This window comes from Parasteatoda tepidariorum, chromosome 3, assembly GCF_982258835.1.
Source record: "Parasteatoda tepidariorum strain Cologne lab strain chromosome 3, Ptep-v5.0, whole genome shotgun sequence".
Lineage (NCBI taxonomy): Eukaryota > Metazoa > Arthropoda > Arachnida > Araneae > Theridiidae > Parasteatoda > Parasteatoda tepidariorum.
In genome coordinates this window covers 85,488,975-85,507,375 of record NC_141757.1, presented here as the reverse complement: position 1 = coordinate 85,507,375, position 18,401 = coordinate 85,488,975, and the positions used below count along the sequence as shown (strand labels likewise).

Sequence of the window (18,401 nt, the reverse complement as noted above, 5' to 3'; positions counted from 1 at the left end):
TTTTACATTTTAATCATCATTAGTTAATTTTTTTAAATAAAAATATTACATTACATAAAATATGTTACGTGTGAGTAAGGGTTTGTGTGTACTTTTTGGGATAAAAAAATTGATTAACTTAAAAGGATCAATAAAACATATCTTTGAAACTTTTGCTTTAGTTTATTTTTAAAAAACTCCAAATGCCAATTTCCGTTTTATCAGGCAGCACAAATTTAGGCTAATATAAAAAGATTTTATCAACTCCATGACTTTGCTTAAACGAAGTGTGAGGTATAATATAAACATCTACCATAGAGATGAAAAATTTTAATAATAACAGCAGTATACAAACAGAATTTTTATCATCTTATATTTACAATCAATGACAATAATAATAGTAATTTTTTGTAAATAATTTTATATTTATTACTCATTCATTCTTCTTGCAAGCATTCACAGAAGTACACAAATTTATGAATATTTAACAAATATTTACACTACATTTAAAATAACAATTCCTTTGGAAAAAAAAGAAAAGGGTACCCTGATTGGTAAAACAAATAAAAGAAATGTACAAGATATAGAAATGATTGAGAATTAAAAAAGAATATATCTTTAAAAGCTTGCTTTGAAAAACTGGAGAGTAATGCAGCATTGACAAAGCACTGTCTTTCAAAATTGACAACAGGAAGTTTTTTAGGCACATATAAAATTTGTTATTTTTCAAAGTGTCCAGCATTTAAGACAATGCTCAGTGAGCTTTAGCTTGAGTGTAAATATTCATGGTATTAGAAAACTGCAACACAATAATGATTTTAATGTGGTAATCATTATTCACACTTCAACTTTTAGTAAGTGTGCAAATTCCTTCAGTTTACTGTCAGACAAAATATACTTTAGTTTTTCAGGATATTTTTCTCCATTTTGCTTCTATTAAAAAAAGATGAATAAAACATTATATGATTAAAATTTACAAAATGCACAACATTGATATTGCATTTAACAATTCAATGAATATCAATAGTTATACTTTAAAGCACAAAATTATTTACAACTAGTCCAAATCAAAAGAAATAATGAAGTTACCAAAACAATTTGTATATTCCGCAAGAATGTTACAATTTGTTAAATTTAAAAAAAAAAAAGTGAAAGAAAAAACAGCAAAACATAGCTATTATCCTTAAATACAATATATTTAAAATAATAATTCAAAATGGGTTGAAGAAGTTAAATTTATGTTTATAAACCAAATACTTCCCATTATTCCTTTTCTTTCATTTACCATACAAAACAGGGGCATAATTTATGCAAATTTTATCAAATCCTCCCCCTTTAATAAAGCAAATACCCTCTTTAAAAAATTTATTATAATAGGATTAAAATTTGATTTGCATTATATGAAGCAATGTTTTATAGATTTTGTTTTCATCTTGTCAAAGATATAGATTTTTTTAAATTTTAATCAGAAAATTCCTTCATTTTAAATGGCAACAAGCTAAAAGAAGGAAAAAAAATCTTTCAATAATAATGACTATATTTAATGATTGATAACAAAATAGTTATACAAAATGATAATTGTTAATAACTGTGATAAGCGTGAATATAAAGAATAAAAATTATAGCACTTCAAAAAAATTTAGTTAATCTTCTTATAATTCAATAAAAGCACAGCTTTTTTATAGAATCTATTCTCTCTAAATTATAATTAAATAATTAACTGTGTTAACTAGTTAATTGTGTTAATATGAGGAAGAAATTAACGTATTTAATTTGTATGAATAATGGATTAATAAAAATATTTTTAGTATGATTGAATTTAATTATAAAATAATCTAGAGAACAGACGTAAGTGTTAAAAAAAAATAAATTAGATTTTACTACTTAGTGCTTTTTAATTGAACACTTTTAATAGCACTTGACATTTCCCTAGGTTGTCACTTTCTAAGCAGTATTTTACGCTTTCTGAACACACAAATTATAAAATTGGTAGGAATTAAATATCCCAGTCACAAAGAATAAATTGAATACATAATACAACAAAGACATTATTTTACTGACCAGTATAAAAAAAATGCTGAGTTTTCCAAATGAATAAAGAAATAAATTAGGCTACTTTTCTAACGTCACTATATATAGATAATATACATTATTAATATAACTTCATCAGAGAAAGTATGCAATATATGATAATTATTTGTTCAAGTTTTTCTAAATAAGCAATACTTACTTTTAATTCATTCAATATAGTTTTTGTTGGAGTGCTATCCATAACTTCAATGACATTTAATTCCTTCTCATCCATTATGTATAAACCAAGTTTTTTCCAAAGCTTATTTGAATCTAATGTTTTGCAAAACAGATCTTCTCTATTTTCATTAATATGTTTTTCTTCAATGGTATCCTTTTCAAAAATATTGTGTTTTTCTATAATTTCAAAAGGAAGAAAGAAAAAAGAATTAAAATGAAAAAAAAAAAGTAGTTAAATAAAATTTTAAATACTATTAGTTACATAGATAGAGCTATATGAAAGAAAAGTTAAAAATAACATTTTAATGAGTTTGAGTAAACAAGCATTAAAGTTAATACAGTGATTTTTTTTTTGTTACTTCAACCAATGTCTAGGTTTTAGACATGTATTTTGATAATTTTTTAATGAGGAAGAAGTTTTGATAATTTTTGAGTATCTAAGTAACATAAAATTGATCAATTGAATTTAAATGGAAGAATGTGTCAAGTGCAATTTTAATGCTTGCAATTTTTGAAATGAATATTTTTTTAAAAAAAATTTTGCTTTTTACTACAAAAATTAAGAATTATTGACCCTGGCCAAAGGCATTCCCACTTTACAATGGTGTTATAGTGTGTATGTGTTGTGGATCCCAAGAGCTGTGACATGTGAAGCCAGGCTACTGAAAGGGCCACCGAAGCAGGACAGATCAGAGGACAGACACCAGATAATGAGAAACAGCCTGGTGCATTTGGTCAGGGTTGAGCTTGGGATCGATAGCCCTGTTTTGTAAATAATAATAATTGTTAGGAAATTTAAACAGAAAGGTTATATTATTACATTGTTCAGCAAGGTCCAATAACTGTAGTGCTATAAAATAAAAGGAGTGAAATTGTAGGAAAATGAAGATTATGTCTTGCTTTTATTTTTTTTCTTGTCCACTTCCATTCAGCACAATTTATAATCTCTATTACTCATTTACACTGTTTTGCATGTTGACATTTGCACTGTTAAGTTGTTCACGACTGCTTTTTTTACCGAATGCAGTTAAAACCTTTTTCCACTTAAAGCACACAAAAAGATCGTTACTCAGTAAATTTATCCACTGAGATAGCTGATACTTAAAAACTAAACTAATAACTAAAGAAAAAGAAAATTAATGCAGTATGATAAAATAAGATGAGTTTTTCCCACAAAATACTTAAAAAAAAAAAAACATTTTGAACCTTTTTCTATAAAGCCTTCCACATAAGTTTAACTATTATCAAATATATTTAAAAAAATAGTTTTGTATTAAACACACGGCCAACAACAAAACAACAATTTGCGTTATTCATAAAAGCTTTTTCGATAAAAAAAGTTAATAATAATGAAGATACCTTCTACAATTTCAATGCAATCATCTTCATTAGAGTTGCTTGACTCGGTTGATAACTACATAGATAAAAAAAATTAAATATTATTATTACAAATCATACTGAATGATTGTTATATGGGATATAAAGTTTCAAATCATAGTTCAGTTAAGAAAATTGGTGGCATACAAGATTAAGTCAGTCAAAAATTATTAAAGGTTGGGAAATGAGAATAAAATGGTTTTAAACAATAGTCTAGACTCACAATAGCTTTAACTAAAGTTTGACACACAACAAAATTCTTCTATTTCATGGAAAACAAATTGGGAACAGCTCTTTCCCATTTTTCAAACAAGGTTTCAAGAAAAGAAAAAAAAAAAAAGGAATAGGAGCTGTTTCTAAAATCATGTTTTTATTTCTATAAAAACATAAAGGTTTTTCAAATATCTTTAAAATGAAGTTATTTTTTAAACAAAAGATGAATAAGTAAAGGGATTCTCAAATAAGATATATAAATGGCAATGGCATTCTAACAATTTGTTTTAAAACTAAATTACTTTTATTAAAAGGTATGCATTTAAAAATTGAAACAATCATTTTATTGCCTAAAATATGAAAACAAAATGCAAAAAGTGTATTTACGATAGGTACTAAAGGACCTTAAAAATATCTTTATTATTTTCATTATTTCTTAAGCTTATTATAATAGTGAATAGTGAAATAAAATTAATTTTAGATAGCTGTAACCTATTCTTTAATAACTAATATAAGTTTATAGTTAGAAAAACTTAATGAGAACTAAATATTTTTAAACCAATTTCAGAACAGATTTAATTTTAAAGTAATTAATTTAATTAAACAATAAAATTTCTTTAATTTACTTCATACTTGAGTTCCTCTTTATTATTTAGTAAATTGTATGATTTTTTGAGTAAACAAAAACAGGGTTTTTAATTTCTGGAAAAAAAATTCCCTGACTTTTCCAGGTTTATCAGGTAAATTTTAATGAAAATCCAGATCATATTTTATCTATACCATGCAATTTTTCATCAGAAAACTTTAATTTTGTATTTGTAATGCCAAATATTAGATTTTTTGAGCAAAAAAATACCTTTGAATGAGGATGGCAACTTGTCAGTTTCACTAAAAGGAGAATTTTTACAACAAAATTGAAATAAAAAAAAAAATCATCTGAGAGACTAGTTTTTTTGAGGGTAAGTGTATTTCACCAATCATATATGTTCATTTGTATCCACAAATTTTTTGCATGTAGCAAGATTGGTCCTATAAGGAATTACCTAAAATAATATAAAAGACTAGTTGAAACTAAGTAGCTGCAAAAGGCTGTAGGGAAATTCAGTAGAGTTGTCTTCTTTTATTATGTATAAATTTCATTTTATTAAATTCATGAAAAAGTGTCGGTCTTACATTCGATATTAGTTTCTTACACAAAATATGGATAACTGGATGCGTCAAAATATTGTACTAAATATGTCAAAATAATTCTTGGTTACACAAAAAATGTTCTGAAATATATCCAGGGTAGCCACAAACACTCAGAGAAAAAAAATCCTTGACTGCTCTAGATAAGAGTTTCTTAAACTGTGAATTCCGACCAGAATTGGGATTGCAGGATCTGCAGTAGGGTTTGCCAAACATTTTATCAATTTTGATATTTCTTTAACTTATTATAATAATTTTAAAACTACTAAATATGTTTCGACACTGTATCTGGTAATAGAATAAGATAAGAGAATAGAGAAAAAAAAATATTACAGCATTTCACTGCATTTTTATTATTGTATTATATTTATAAGTTTGTTACTAATTCAAAATTTACTCATTGCTCGATGTCTTAAAATTAAAAAATAAAGTTTAAGATCTAAAACTGCAATAGCATATTACAGCACTACTGGCAGTTTTATTCACCTTTGTGGGATTTGCGTAGTGCTTATGGATTCCCAGAATTTTGTAAATATTATAGGGTCCTCACACCTAGAAGACAAAGTTGGACTTCTAGACTGATTTTATTGAATTTTTCCGATTTTTGAAGCTAGTGGAAGGATTTTAAATACTAACTTTTCAGTTACGCCCTAAAATATATTTTAATGCATATTGTAATTAATATATTTAATGTATATTTTTGATAGGTAAGTTTGAATTTTTATCCTATTTACCTCAATACAACATTCAGTAGGTTTGGGCGTGACTGCAGAATTTTTTTGCAACTTATATGCACATGAATTGGGCGTGCTCCCATTGAAGTCTTCAACATTAAGCCTTAAACCATGCTGCAAAATAAAAAAGATAAGGAACATATATTAATAAAATATTTTTTAAATCTTCAGGATTAAGTCATAATTGGGCTGTAAAAGTAAAGACTGGAGGAAACATATATTATATGAAATATTTATTTTTGTGTGAAATTATTAAACAATGCAATGATTTTAGAAGAACCATGGTGGTTCAGGAGATAAAAGCGTTCACCTTCCAATGAGGTGACCAAAGTTAAAACCTGGCTGATATGAATCCTACCCCAGGTTCATATAGTCCACAGTGCTGAGATAAAATATCCTCAGTGGGTTCTATTAGTAGGGCAAACAGTGAAAGGTTTTCGAAGTTTTTTTTCTCTTCATGTAATGTAAATATGGTTTTGTTCTATCAAAAAGTCCTTCACAAAGGCTAGTTTGTCCAGGAGTTGCCTTGTCTTCTGGATTGGGTTAAAAATTACAAGTATATGGAGCTGAACATTGATAGCTATAAGCTAAGAAATCGGGTCGACTGTTCAATGCTGATTATGCAATAAAATAGAATGATTTTATGAAATAAATTCAGTACAAGCAGTTGCTTATTAATCCTACAGATAGTAAAATTACTTTGCTTTCTTTTCATTGATAATTAATGAAGCAGAGCTATTGCACATTTCAACATGCTTATAGATATATTAAATTACATTTAATTTATTAGGAATACAAAAATGTTTTGTAGCTTTTAGATTTAAAATGCAAATGAGAATGTAAATGTTTTTCAGTCACTAAAAAGTTCTATTCCATAAATTAGATAAGTTGCGCATAAGACATGTTCTATTAAAAAGTGGATACATTTAAATGAAAATTTTTAAACCAAAATAAAGGTTAAATGATCATAATAAATTAAAATGTTATTAGATGTTTTAATATTCATTAAGACTTCTTAATATTTTCTTGGCTATTAATTTTACATAGAAACTATGTTGCGTCACTAGCTATTAATCTTGATTCACAATGCACACAACTTTTTGACCAGACACAATGTGCAAAGTTTTTGCAATATTCTATATCGCTCTGAATTTCATAAATTGAAATAGACAATGAAAGTGCAATGATGAGTTAACTCGTCAATACAATATACACAGAAAGTAAATAGCAGAGAAAAATTGAGTGGGTGAATGGATTAAGCAAGCACATTTGCCAAAGATTTTGTAATATTTTATATTGCCCTGAGTTTCATGAATTGAAATAGATAAAGCAAGTGCAATGACGAATTAACTCGTCAATGTGTTAATACAACATACGGAGAAAGTAAATAGAAGAGAAAAATCGAGAAGGTGAATGGATCGATGATAGAAAAATTCAATTACGCAGTTAAAGACAAATAGTAATATCAAAGAAAGAAAACTTCTTCATAGCGAAAAATAACACTTTTATTGTATTTTTAATTATCTTTTCTGTTGAAATTTGTTCTTATGAAAACAAATTTTTTTTCTGGGTATAATGCCTTAAGTTTTAATAAAAATCCATGTGCTTCACAGCTGTTTTGATTTCTTAATGAAGAAAATTTGTTACACAAGCAAGGAGTAAGAAAAGTAAATCTGTCTTTTTTATGAACTGCATTACAGAACTCCTCTGGTTACCATAAAATAGAGAAGCTCATTAAAATTTTATAATACCAATACCAGTAAATTGTAATAAGTTTTTCCTGTAGAGAAATTTTTTCTGCAAACAAATAGCAAACTTTAACTTATTTAAGATAGTGAAGCTGATTTTAACAATTTGAATTCTTAAAAAAATTAGACGGCTCTATTCACCAACCCCCTTAATTGATTCTCATTCAACTTTGTTTATTTCTTCATAAATGTCAATATTTATGAAGAAATATACAATTCTTATAGCTGTAAGTATGAACATTTTGTTAATCCTAACAAAACGGAGGATTAGAGAGGTTTGAAAAATAAACATCAGTACTTGGAAAAACAAATTAATCTAAGGAATGCAGATTGTGAGATTCAATAAGAAGAAATGAATGAGAAGTAATTTTGCTCGTTGAAGAGACTTATAATAATTCGAACAGGGAACAGTTTTTATTGCTACTTATTAAGTTTTTTTTTTTATACAGGGAACAGTTTTTATAGCTTATAAAATAAAGATCTTGTGAAGGAAAAATAAATTTTCCACAACAATGGATAAATAGCTAATATTTAAAACAATAAAATCACGAAAAAGCACTTACATTTTCAATATCTTTCAAAAAAATTAGAATTTTGAGAAAGAAAAAAAAAAACAGCATTAAGTACATAAACAAATATGATTCTTTCAGCATGCCAAATTTCAAATTTGTAGTTGCATTCCTGAGGCCTGTATAGTATTTTTCATAATAAGTAAAACAGTTAACAATTCTAAAACAAACTATTGAATGTTAAATTTTTTAATTCCATCGTAATCCCTGCACACTTTTCTACACATCTTTGTAATTTCAAATTTAGAAGTTTAATAGTTTTTGCATATCAAAGCAAAATGTAACATTAAATTGAACACCCCAAAGCCCATGAAAATTTTTAATGTAGAGAAATATTAATTTTGAACTGAATAAATTAAGTCTTAGATAAAAATTGTGACATAAAATGTCATAGATTTGATTAAAAAAAATACTAACCTGAGAACGAAATAAGTTCACTAAGTCATAATTTTTTTCATACGCAAAGTGAAGGGGAGTTTTACCAGATTTTCCATCAGGAATATTCATATTTGCTTTAGCTCTAATAAGAAGCTGCACACATATTTGAGACTCCTTTTGGACTGCGAGATGCAAAGGTGAGAGACCTACGCAAAATAAACAGATTAAAGAAAACTAATTTACTTGAAGGAACAAACAGAACTTTAACTAGTTTACTCCAAGTTCTGATTTAATGAGATTTAGGATATAACAAATAAATTTTTACAGAAGTGGATGATAGTGTACCCGCCTCACAATGAGGGCTCTCAAGTTAGAATCCCAGCGATGGCTGGTCCTTAAAAATTCTGCTCCTGGATTGTACTGTCTTCAGTTATCATTATCATAGTTGGCCAGACAGCCCAATACGGACCGAGGCCTTCCTCTCAAGATTTCTCCATAACGACTTCCGATTTATCTTTGATCTCCACTGACTTCAGTGCTGCACATAAAATATCTTCAGTAATGAACGAATCATGAATTAGATTACTTTAGCTGTTGAGCTAATTGTTAATAGCATGTAAAATGTTTCCTGTGACTTGGACATAAATATGTAAAACGGATGTAAATAATTCTGTTTCCGACATAAAGTGTTCAACAGCTTTTTACACTTTCTGCTTTTGGCTGATCTATTTTATTAAAGTAATAAAGTTAAATAATACAGCAAGTATAATAAATTATGTAATACATTGAATAAAATGTATCATATTAGAGAAAACATTACATTAGAATTAGAAAGAAAAAAAATTTATGCATTAAAGGCCAATTAGTGAAGAAATTGGCAGAAGGTCTGTAATTACAATGTTAAGGTCTATATTTACAATGTGATATTTGTGTACATCACATTAAATTCATTCAGGAAATGGTACTCTAAGTAGGCCTCAAAGTCTAGTAGCAGAAACACCCCAGTACAGCAGCAGGTGTTGCAGATATCACAACAACTGCAGATTATTTTTCATGTCAGATAATTAAAAAAAAAATTTAGAAAAAGTGTAGAGACTTCTTTTTAAAACATCTTTAAACTTGTTTCTGATTAAAATTATAAAGCTGATATAAAAGAACATTGCAAAAAACGCAAAAAATAAAGATTTTTTGAAAAGAAATTTATTCATTTGCCAGTTGATTATAGACTTAATATGTTAAAGAATTTATTCTACTTAAAATCTTATTAAAATAGAAAGAAAATCAAGATTAAGACACATAAAAATTTCATGAATGTAATTGTTTTAAAAAATAACTTTGCAAAGTTTACTAGATATTTGTTAGATTAAGCTGGATTTTTAAAATAAATTTTCCGTCAGACTGCATTGAAATTGCAGACAAATTCGGATCTATGAATAAAGTGCTGTACTCCATATATTAGGACTTTCAAGTTTGATCTAAGTGTTTGATCTAAGTTCTTATGTCTATGTAAGTGTACAAACAAAAAAAAAAAAAAAAAAAAAAAAAAAAAAAAAATATGTTCAGAAAAAAAAAGAAAAAAAGAAAGAAAAAAAAACAAGAATTTAACATTCAAAATATAACTTGCTGAACATATATGTACTAAAAATAATTAAGAATACAATTAAAACTGTGATTGTGAATTAATAAATGACTACATTTGATACATGGCACATTAGATTTATGTTAAAAATGGACATCAGAAAAACATATACCTTCATAATTTAAGAGATTTACATTTGGAAGATGTTTTCTTTTCTTCTTATCTATTCCTAGTAAGGGAGATAATATTTCCCCTAAGCACCATGGAAAACTATACATTGCAGCTAAGTGAGTGCAAGTATTCCCATTTTTGTCTTTAATATCAGGGTTAGCACCAGACATTAGTAGAATTCTTGCTACTTTCCAAAGCCCTTTACTGACAGCTATGTGTAGTGGAGTCTGCATATGAAAAAATATAATCTCCATTTATTTAATCAAAAAATTATATAACACACTTTTTAATTAAAAAAGATAAATAGGAAATATACAATATAAAAATAAATAAATAAAAGAAAGCACTCGAAATTTTTTTTTAGCGTAGGATATTAACAATTAACATTATTTCAGTAAATAGGATTGAAGTTTCAAATTTAAAATTGTACATAACATTCCTTACTTTTTTAAAAACTTTTAACCTTTATCACTATCAGGACATTTTTTGGAACAGTATACATAACTCAGACTACTTTTACAAAAGTACAATTCACTCTTTTTAAATGTAATAAAAGCCAATTTTATTGCAAAACAATAATAAAATAAACAATTTTTAATTTCAGAATTATTTTGTTTCAAACAGAAAGTTTTAATAATTTCCAGTATAATTTTATTAATACTGAAAAATTTCAATTGCTTCAAATCAATGCCTGGAAATTTTTTTAGTACTGTAGCATTAAGAAACAATAAAAAAAAACAAAAAAAAAACACAGGTACTGTTAATAATATTTCTCCATATTAATTCTAATTTCTAAAGCTCAATAGATGGCGCTCTGCGCAGTAATGTAAAATCATTAGTTTCTAATCAGTTTCCTCCATAACACTGTACCATCATCATCATCCTTCTTGTTATTAAATATATATTATGTTAAAAGGCGTTTGTTATGATTGAAAACCCCGAGATCAGAGATCATATCACCGTATTTAACATTGGCACACCAACCTGGAGCTAAGAATTTGATTAAAGGTGAGTGCACTTGATTTAAATAATGGATTCATACGATGATTTGAAAAATAAAAGAAAAACAATTCGCTCTTTAACAACTCAATTAATAACAAAGATTGAAAATTTGATGAATGATGATAATGTGGAATCTAAAGAAAAAATCGAGGAATTAATAGATTATAAGGAACAGTTAATTGATAAAAATAAAAGTTTAAAAGCAATAAATAATCGAATTGAACAATTTTAGAAGATCAGATGTAGATGGAGAAAAGAGATCAAAATTTATTGCAGTTAATTATGCAAGTGAAAATAATGTTCACGATTCAATTTTCGATATCCACAAATTTAGTTCTATTAAAAAGGTTTACCGAATAACAGCCTGGATTAGAAGATTAATAACAAATTTGAGACTGAAGAAAGAAGATAGAATCAAAAATGTTTTAACTTCAGAAGAATTAGAAGAAGCTGAAAACCTTTGGTTGAGACACGTACAATCAAAGAACTACAGTAAGGATATAGATTGCTTAAAGGAAGGACAACATTTACAGAAGTGCTCAAAAATCAGAGACTTAAATCCGTTCATTTCTGACAAAGGGATTCTACTTGTGGGTGGAAGACTACAGCACTCCAATTTGAACTATTATGAAAAACATCCTATACTATTACCATCAAAAACTAAATTTACAGAACTGATAGTGAAAGAAGCACACGAAAAGACCCTACACTCTGGTATTTCAGACACACTAACACAGGTACGAGAGAAATTTTGGATTCCGAAAGGTCGGTAATTTATTAAGTCAATAATTGGAAGATGCGTCTTATGTAAGAGATTCAATGTTCGATCAGGAAGAGAAATTATGGCTCCTCTTCCTAAGGACAGAATAGAACAGTCACCTCCATTTTCAGTTACTGGCTTGGATTTTGCTGGACCCTTATTTGTGAAAGATTCTGACAGTAAGTTTTACATCATGCTATGCACCTGTGCAGTTACACGAGCGATACATCTGGAAATAGTTTCTAGTTTAACAACTGAAGCATTTTTACTTGCTTTTCGTCGCTTCATATCCAGAAGAGGACTTTGTTCTGTTATTTATTCAGACAATGCTCAGACGTTCAAACGAGCAGAGTTTGAATTGAAAAAAATGTGGACTATTTTGAGCAGTTCTGAAGTGAGTGAGTTCTATTCCTCAAAAGGAATAAGGTGGAAATTCATCGTTGAAAGAGCACCCTGGTGGGGTGGATTCTACGAGCGAATGGTTCGTTCAATGAAAATCATTCTTCGGAAATTACTGAGGAAAACATCTTTGACTAGTGAAGAGCTCGAAACAGTTCTATGTGAAATAGAAGCTGTGATTAACTCGAGGCCTATTACTTACGTGACTACAGACTCGCCAGATACTTTTCCTCTAACGCCATCCCACATGCTACTTGGAAGACGATTAATAAGTTTACCGTCAGTCAAGTTATCCGGTATTGACTGCATGATTGACAAAAAAATGATAATTAAAAAAATTAAATATCGAAAAAATTTAAATATCGAGAAAGACTTATAAATCAATTTTGGAAGAAATGGAAAAGGGATTATCTTTTAAATTTAAGAGCTGTCAATTATGTAAATTTGGATAAAGGTAATCAAAATTTTAAGGTAAATGATATTGTTTTGATTCATGATGACAAACTTCCAAGGAGCATGTGGAAACTTGGAAAAATTGTGGAAACATTTCAAGGACGTGATAACAAAATAAGAGCATGTGCTTTGAAAACAGATACGTCAATAATAAAACGTCCTATAAATTTATTATATAATTTAGAAGTGAGCAATTAAATTAATATGAACATTCTATTTGAACTTTAAATTCACATTTATTATTATTTGAACATTTTATTTTAATATATTACTTAAGATAATCATTTAACTTACAAATTAAGTTTATCTTAAGATATTATTTGAACTTTTTTGATTCAAAGAAAATATGCATACATATATATTTTCTTGTTTAAATGCATGTTTGTTTAAAATTGAAATATTTTGCATGTGAAAGAATTTGTGTTGTGAAAATTGCTTGATTTATTATTCATGATATGATAATTTAATTTCATCAATTGATATTTACTTAAATTTCAATAATTTCATTTATTTGTTAAAGGTTTGAACTAATGCTCATGAAACATATTATTTTTAAGAATTCGATTAATATTATTGCATTATAATCTTTATATAATTAAGAAGGGCTCATATTGTAAAAAGGTAAGAATATATTATATTTTAAATATTGGTACCTTACATTTGAAAAAAATAACTTTGATTAATATATGAAATGACTAAATTGTTATGAACTAAGAGTTCATCGGGGGGAAGTTTGTTAATAATATTTCTCCATATTAATTATAATTTCTAAAGCTCAATAGATGGCGCTCTGCGCAGTAATGTAAAATCATTAGTTTCTAATCAGTTTCCTCCATAACACTGTACCATCATCATCATCCTTCTTGTTATTAAATATATATTATGTTAAAAGGCGTTTGTTATGATTGAAAACCCCGAGATCAGAGATCATATCACCGTATTTAATAGGTACCAATTAGGGAATATTTTTTCATACCGTTATATATATATTTTGAGTTCAAGATTTTCTAAATTAAATAATTTTAAAGTAGGGTTTCAAAAATCTTTAAATGAAAACACAATGCAAATGCCGTTTAACATTTTTGTGCATGAATAATTTAGTGGACGATCCCTAAATTCATTATTTAAAAATTCCATAATATGATTACTGTAATGTTAATTGAAATGTTTTTTTGTTAAAAAACACAGGAAAGAAGTGACTTAATCATTGTGAAACTACACTCAATAAAAGCGAAAGTCAACTCAACATGACTTGTTACGTAATTTACTAAAAATAATAAATAAGCATATGACTCATGAATTCATCATCATAAAAAACAGTAAAATCGTTTAATTGAGTTTTTTTCTTCATAAAATGAATGAATTCCCAAAACAGTTTAAACATTAAAAACTGTGGGTAAGGTAATATACTTAAACCATGTATATAATTAGTAGAAGGTCTCTAAATTGTAGGAATTGAATTATGAAATTTCTACTAGCATTATTAGTTAAAATGAAAAGATGCTGGATTAAAAATTCAAATCTTTCGATTCTTCAAATTAATTATTTAAAAAGAAAAATCAGCATTTGTATTCTTGGAGAAATGGGAAGCTTTGAACATAATCAAAATTCAGGAATATCAGGACAAAAAGTTAAAATCAAGACAAAATATTTTCCATCAGGAAAATTAGAGCAACCATGAACCCTGATATACAGAGGAAAAACATTAACCACCCTTAGATTAATAATAAACAATAATAATTAAAATAATTATAAGAAAAATGTAGAGTTAAAAAGAATTTACTTAGCAAACTATAAATGCAAAATCAGATTTGTTTACATGATTATATTTTAATAAGTGCAAATTGTATCATTATTTATTTTGGTTGGTGACAAAAATTATTAACATTATTAGTTCATATATACATTAATTTGATAAGAAAAATACTAAAAAGTTAACTATCATCTACTCACAATAATCTTCATGATGAAACTAATAATCTTAAAAAGTTTAAACAAATATATATATATATATATGCTTGTAAAAAAAACTTAATGTTTTATTGAAACGTTGCAACACTAAGAATTTTTTTAATAAATTAATAAGAATTTACATTTTTGTTTTGCTAAGCAGACTTAATAAAATGAAAATAAAAATTTATGAAAAAACAAGAGAAATCTTATATCATTCACCATTTTTGCTTTATTAGTTTGATTCAGGGTGCCATCTGCAGCTGCTTCTACCATTTTTACAACCAAAGGTAAGTTTTCACTTTTTTCAATTATTACCAAATGAAGTAACCTATAAATGAGGAAATAATACATTTAAATAAAATAGATATCTCAAAATTAGAATTGAGACTAGTTTAGTTAGTCTTGATATTCAGATCAACTAAAAGAAATAAAAGGGTTGGGGCAATATACACAATAATTTTTCTAAAGGGGATATTTTTCCTGTCAAACTATTTTTTGTTGTTTTTTCTAGATAAGAGCTTTACCAGCTTAAAAAATTTTCCCTAGATGGCAGCACAAAACAGAGCAACATCCTATTGGAAATTGTAGTGTTTTTCATACAAAAAACTTTTTCTTGAAGAAGTTCAAAGTGTCACTTATAGCCTGAAGCTCTTCAAACTATAAATTCAATGAGATTTTGTAACTTTGAAGATTTAGCTTACTGAACTGACTTTTATAAAAATAAACTCACTGCACTTCTCTTCTAAAGACACTCTTAATTTTATGAGTTCAAATTTTTCAAATTACGCTTTATAACTTGGAAAATTTTAATTCAACTAAATGAAGTTCTAAGACAAAATTGTTTTTAACGAGTCTAACTAATACTCTTTTTACATGAGAGATACTGTTTAGAAAATTGCATAATTCTCATAAAATTAGTCACATAGCCAAAGATATATAAGATAACTATTTAAGACAGCGGTTTTAAAAGCTGTTGTGCGAAACCTTAGGGTTCTGTTGAAAAGACGAAGAGTATCCAAGAGTGAGGACTTGTAGGTGATATGCAAAACCCGGGTCTGTAAAAAACTGTAATAAAAATGCAACAGAAATATGATTGCAGTTAAATTATTAGATTGATCAAACTAGGATTAAAAAAAATCTAATTAAACTATGTATGACAGAAACAGTTGTTTGTAAACTTGGAGAAAATGCAGTGATGAAAGTTGTTTCTAAAAACAACATAAATCTGCAAATCATGAAAAATTAACTATATTGCTCAATGATGACTTATGAGATTTGCTTTTTTGGATGATAAGAGGGATTTGGGGTTCTATAGTCCAAAAATTTTTTTAACTGCTGATGTAGAACTAGGAATAAATCCCAGAATTGTCACTTACACAAAACTTTTGAAAACTAGTCATAAAATGTGTAGATATGAATCATAAATCTCAATAGTGATTCATAAATTATTTAAAAGTGAATCCTAATGAGTGATTCATAAAGAATAAAAGTGTATTTGAATAACTAAATTTTGTCCATGAACTGGACATAAATTTGCAAATCGAAAATTAATCAAAAACAATAAAAAATGAATATCCCATATTAACTAAAGATAAAAAACAACCAGCCAAGTTTTTGGTATTGAAAAAATACCTTTTTTACTGTTATATACAAAGAGGATTCTTTTTTGAGAGATAAGAAAAGAGAAATTCTTTCTTTTTGAAATGAAATTAAAGAGGCAGAAAAAACTAACCTTTCTAGTATAATAGCATATTTTATTTGATAACCAGCGCTGAACAGCTGACTGGATTCTGAGTTTACAACGATCAATGCTCAACTCCATAGCTTTGTAATTTTGAACCCAACCCAGAAGACAAGGGAACTCTCGGATCAAGCAGTGGGACAATCTAGTCTTCATTGAGGACTTTTTGATGCAACATGAAGAGGCAACATTTGTGCAACATGAAGAGGAATATTAGGACCACTATTAGATCAATGGCAAATAGATTCTAACCCATAATCCATCTACCACTGAAGATACTTTACATCAGCACTGTGTTAAGTGCAAGCAGAGAGCAGAATTCGCACCATTCAGAGACAGCTGGGATTCACACCTGGGGCATTTCATTGGGAGGCAAATGCTCTGTCCATTAAGACATTGTTCTATAATGGTAACATTAAGGAACACAGAATATTTTGATGCTTCTATCTCGGAATCAAGATAAGGGAGAAGTTAGCATAGCAATGTCACTGAGTTTCAGACGGCATACCCTATGCCAATCCTGGTGAAGGAGGTAGGAATGAACAATTTATTAAGTTACATGACAGTTTTTTATGAAATGAAAAATGACATATTTTTTCCAGGAATATTTTAGGGACATTATAAAATTGTCACATGTAAACAAAAATGGCCAAAAAATGGTAGATATTTTAATCACCTCTCTCAAACCAACATTGACTATAATTTGTATAAAAAGGGGAATACAAAATTAAAAAAGTGTGAACTACTCATTTAAAAAATCAAATCCTCAACTCAAAATGACATTTGTGATGATTCAATTAAATGAAATTATCTTGCCATAAATTAGAAAAATTCTAAGAAGAAAAAATTGCATCCTACTTAATTATATGTATTTGAAAATATACTAATTTTACATGGTTTTTTGAAGCTCTTTCTCAAAGGAAAATAAAAAAGCCATAGTTTAAGTGCCTTATTCTTAAAGCAAAGCTATAATTTTATACTGTATATATCCTCATACAGACCAATAACAAAAATATTTTATAAGCTATTTAACTTTTTTAAAAAAACGCCAATTTGCCTACATTTTCCCACCTAAATGAAAATTATCAAAATCAATGTTTTATTCCCATTTTTTGCAAATTTTTATGAGCCCAGACAATGAAGCACAGAAGTTAAGTTTTTAAATATTAAAAAATTAACCAAAATGCTTTTCATTTTTTCAAAACTGTGGCGTTTTCCCATATTGACGATTTGCACCATTTTCAGAATAAATAATAGAAATCGCTGGTTTAAGATAGGCTAAACTTGACCCAACAGTCATGAGTAACTGTTGCAAACTCAGGTCAGTTATGAGAATAGCATATAATTTGCAAAAAAGCGTTTGATATGTTTTTTTTTTTTTTAATGTGATTACAGAATTTTGAAAAAACAAGCGTAAAATGAAGATTTAGTAAATCTTACGTATTTCCATTTTCATCTTTCATAGACAATAGAGCTGGTAAAAATCTTAAAAATGTTTTGCTACTCCTTAGGAGATCAATTAGACCACTCTTCAGCATTTGAGCCGGCTCAACTTCAGAGCAGCTAGTATTACTAATTGTCCATTCCTGATCTGCTTTTTCTTTCTTCACGTGAGAGTTTTCACTAAGATTTAGAGATGCCATGTTTAGGATACCTTCTGCAGTCACCTGATCAAATGGCAATCTATAGTCCTCATTTTCAGAGCCATCACAAGTTTCCATGAGCTTTAAAAGACCTGGAAAAAAGGAGAAATAATAAGTTAATAAATGGTAGAAATAAATCTCAAAATTGCAGTTTAGCAATTGGTTATGTTGGAGCAGCTGGTAGAAAAACAATTTTGTCAAAAAGAAAAAAACAATTAAAAATTAAATATCTTTGTATAAACTATTCTTGCTGAATATATAATG

At 27.5% G+C, this 18,401-nt stretch overlaps 1 protein-coding gene across 3 annotated transcripts in view; it reads right to left on the bottom strand.

The window, feature by feature from the left end:
* Nucleotides 1–294: 294 nt before the first annotated feature.
* Nucleotides 295–18,401, bottom strand: part of LOC107453470 (nuclear factor NF-kappa-B p100 subunit) — a 42,146-nt gene continuing 24,039 nt past the window's right edge. For all 3 annotated transcript variants that reach the window (XM_087159740.1, XM_087159739.1, XM_087159738.1), the window contains exons 11-18: nt 17,935–18,229; nt 14,973–15,081; nt 10,188–10,413; nt 8,476–8,642; nt 5,742–5,855; nt 3,589–3,643; nt 2,210–2,406; nt 295–912 (exon numbers count right to left, since the gene is read on the bottom strand). In XM_087159740.1, the coding sequence (XP_087015866.1) occupies nt 817–912; nt 2,210–2,406; nt 3,589–3,643; nt 5,742–5,855; nt 8,476–8,642; nt 10,188–10,413; nt 14,973–15,081; nt 17,935–18,229 (1,259 nt within the window). In that variant the 3' untranslated portion in view covers nt 295–816. The remainder of the gene's footprint in view (nt 913–2,209; nt 2,407–3,588; nt 3,644–5,741; nt 5,856–8,475; nt 8,643–10,187; nt 10,414–14,972; nt 15,082–17,934; nt 18,230–18,401) is intronic.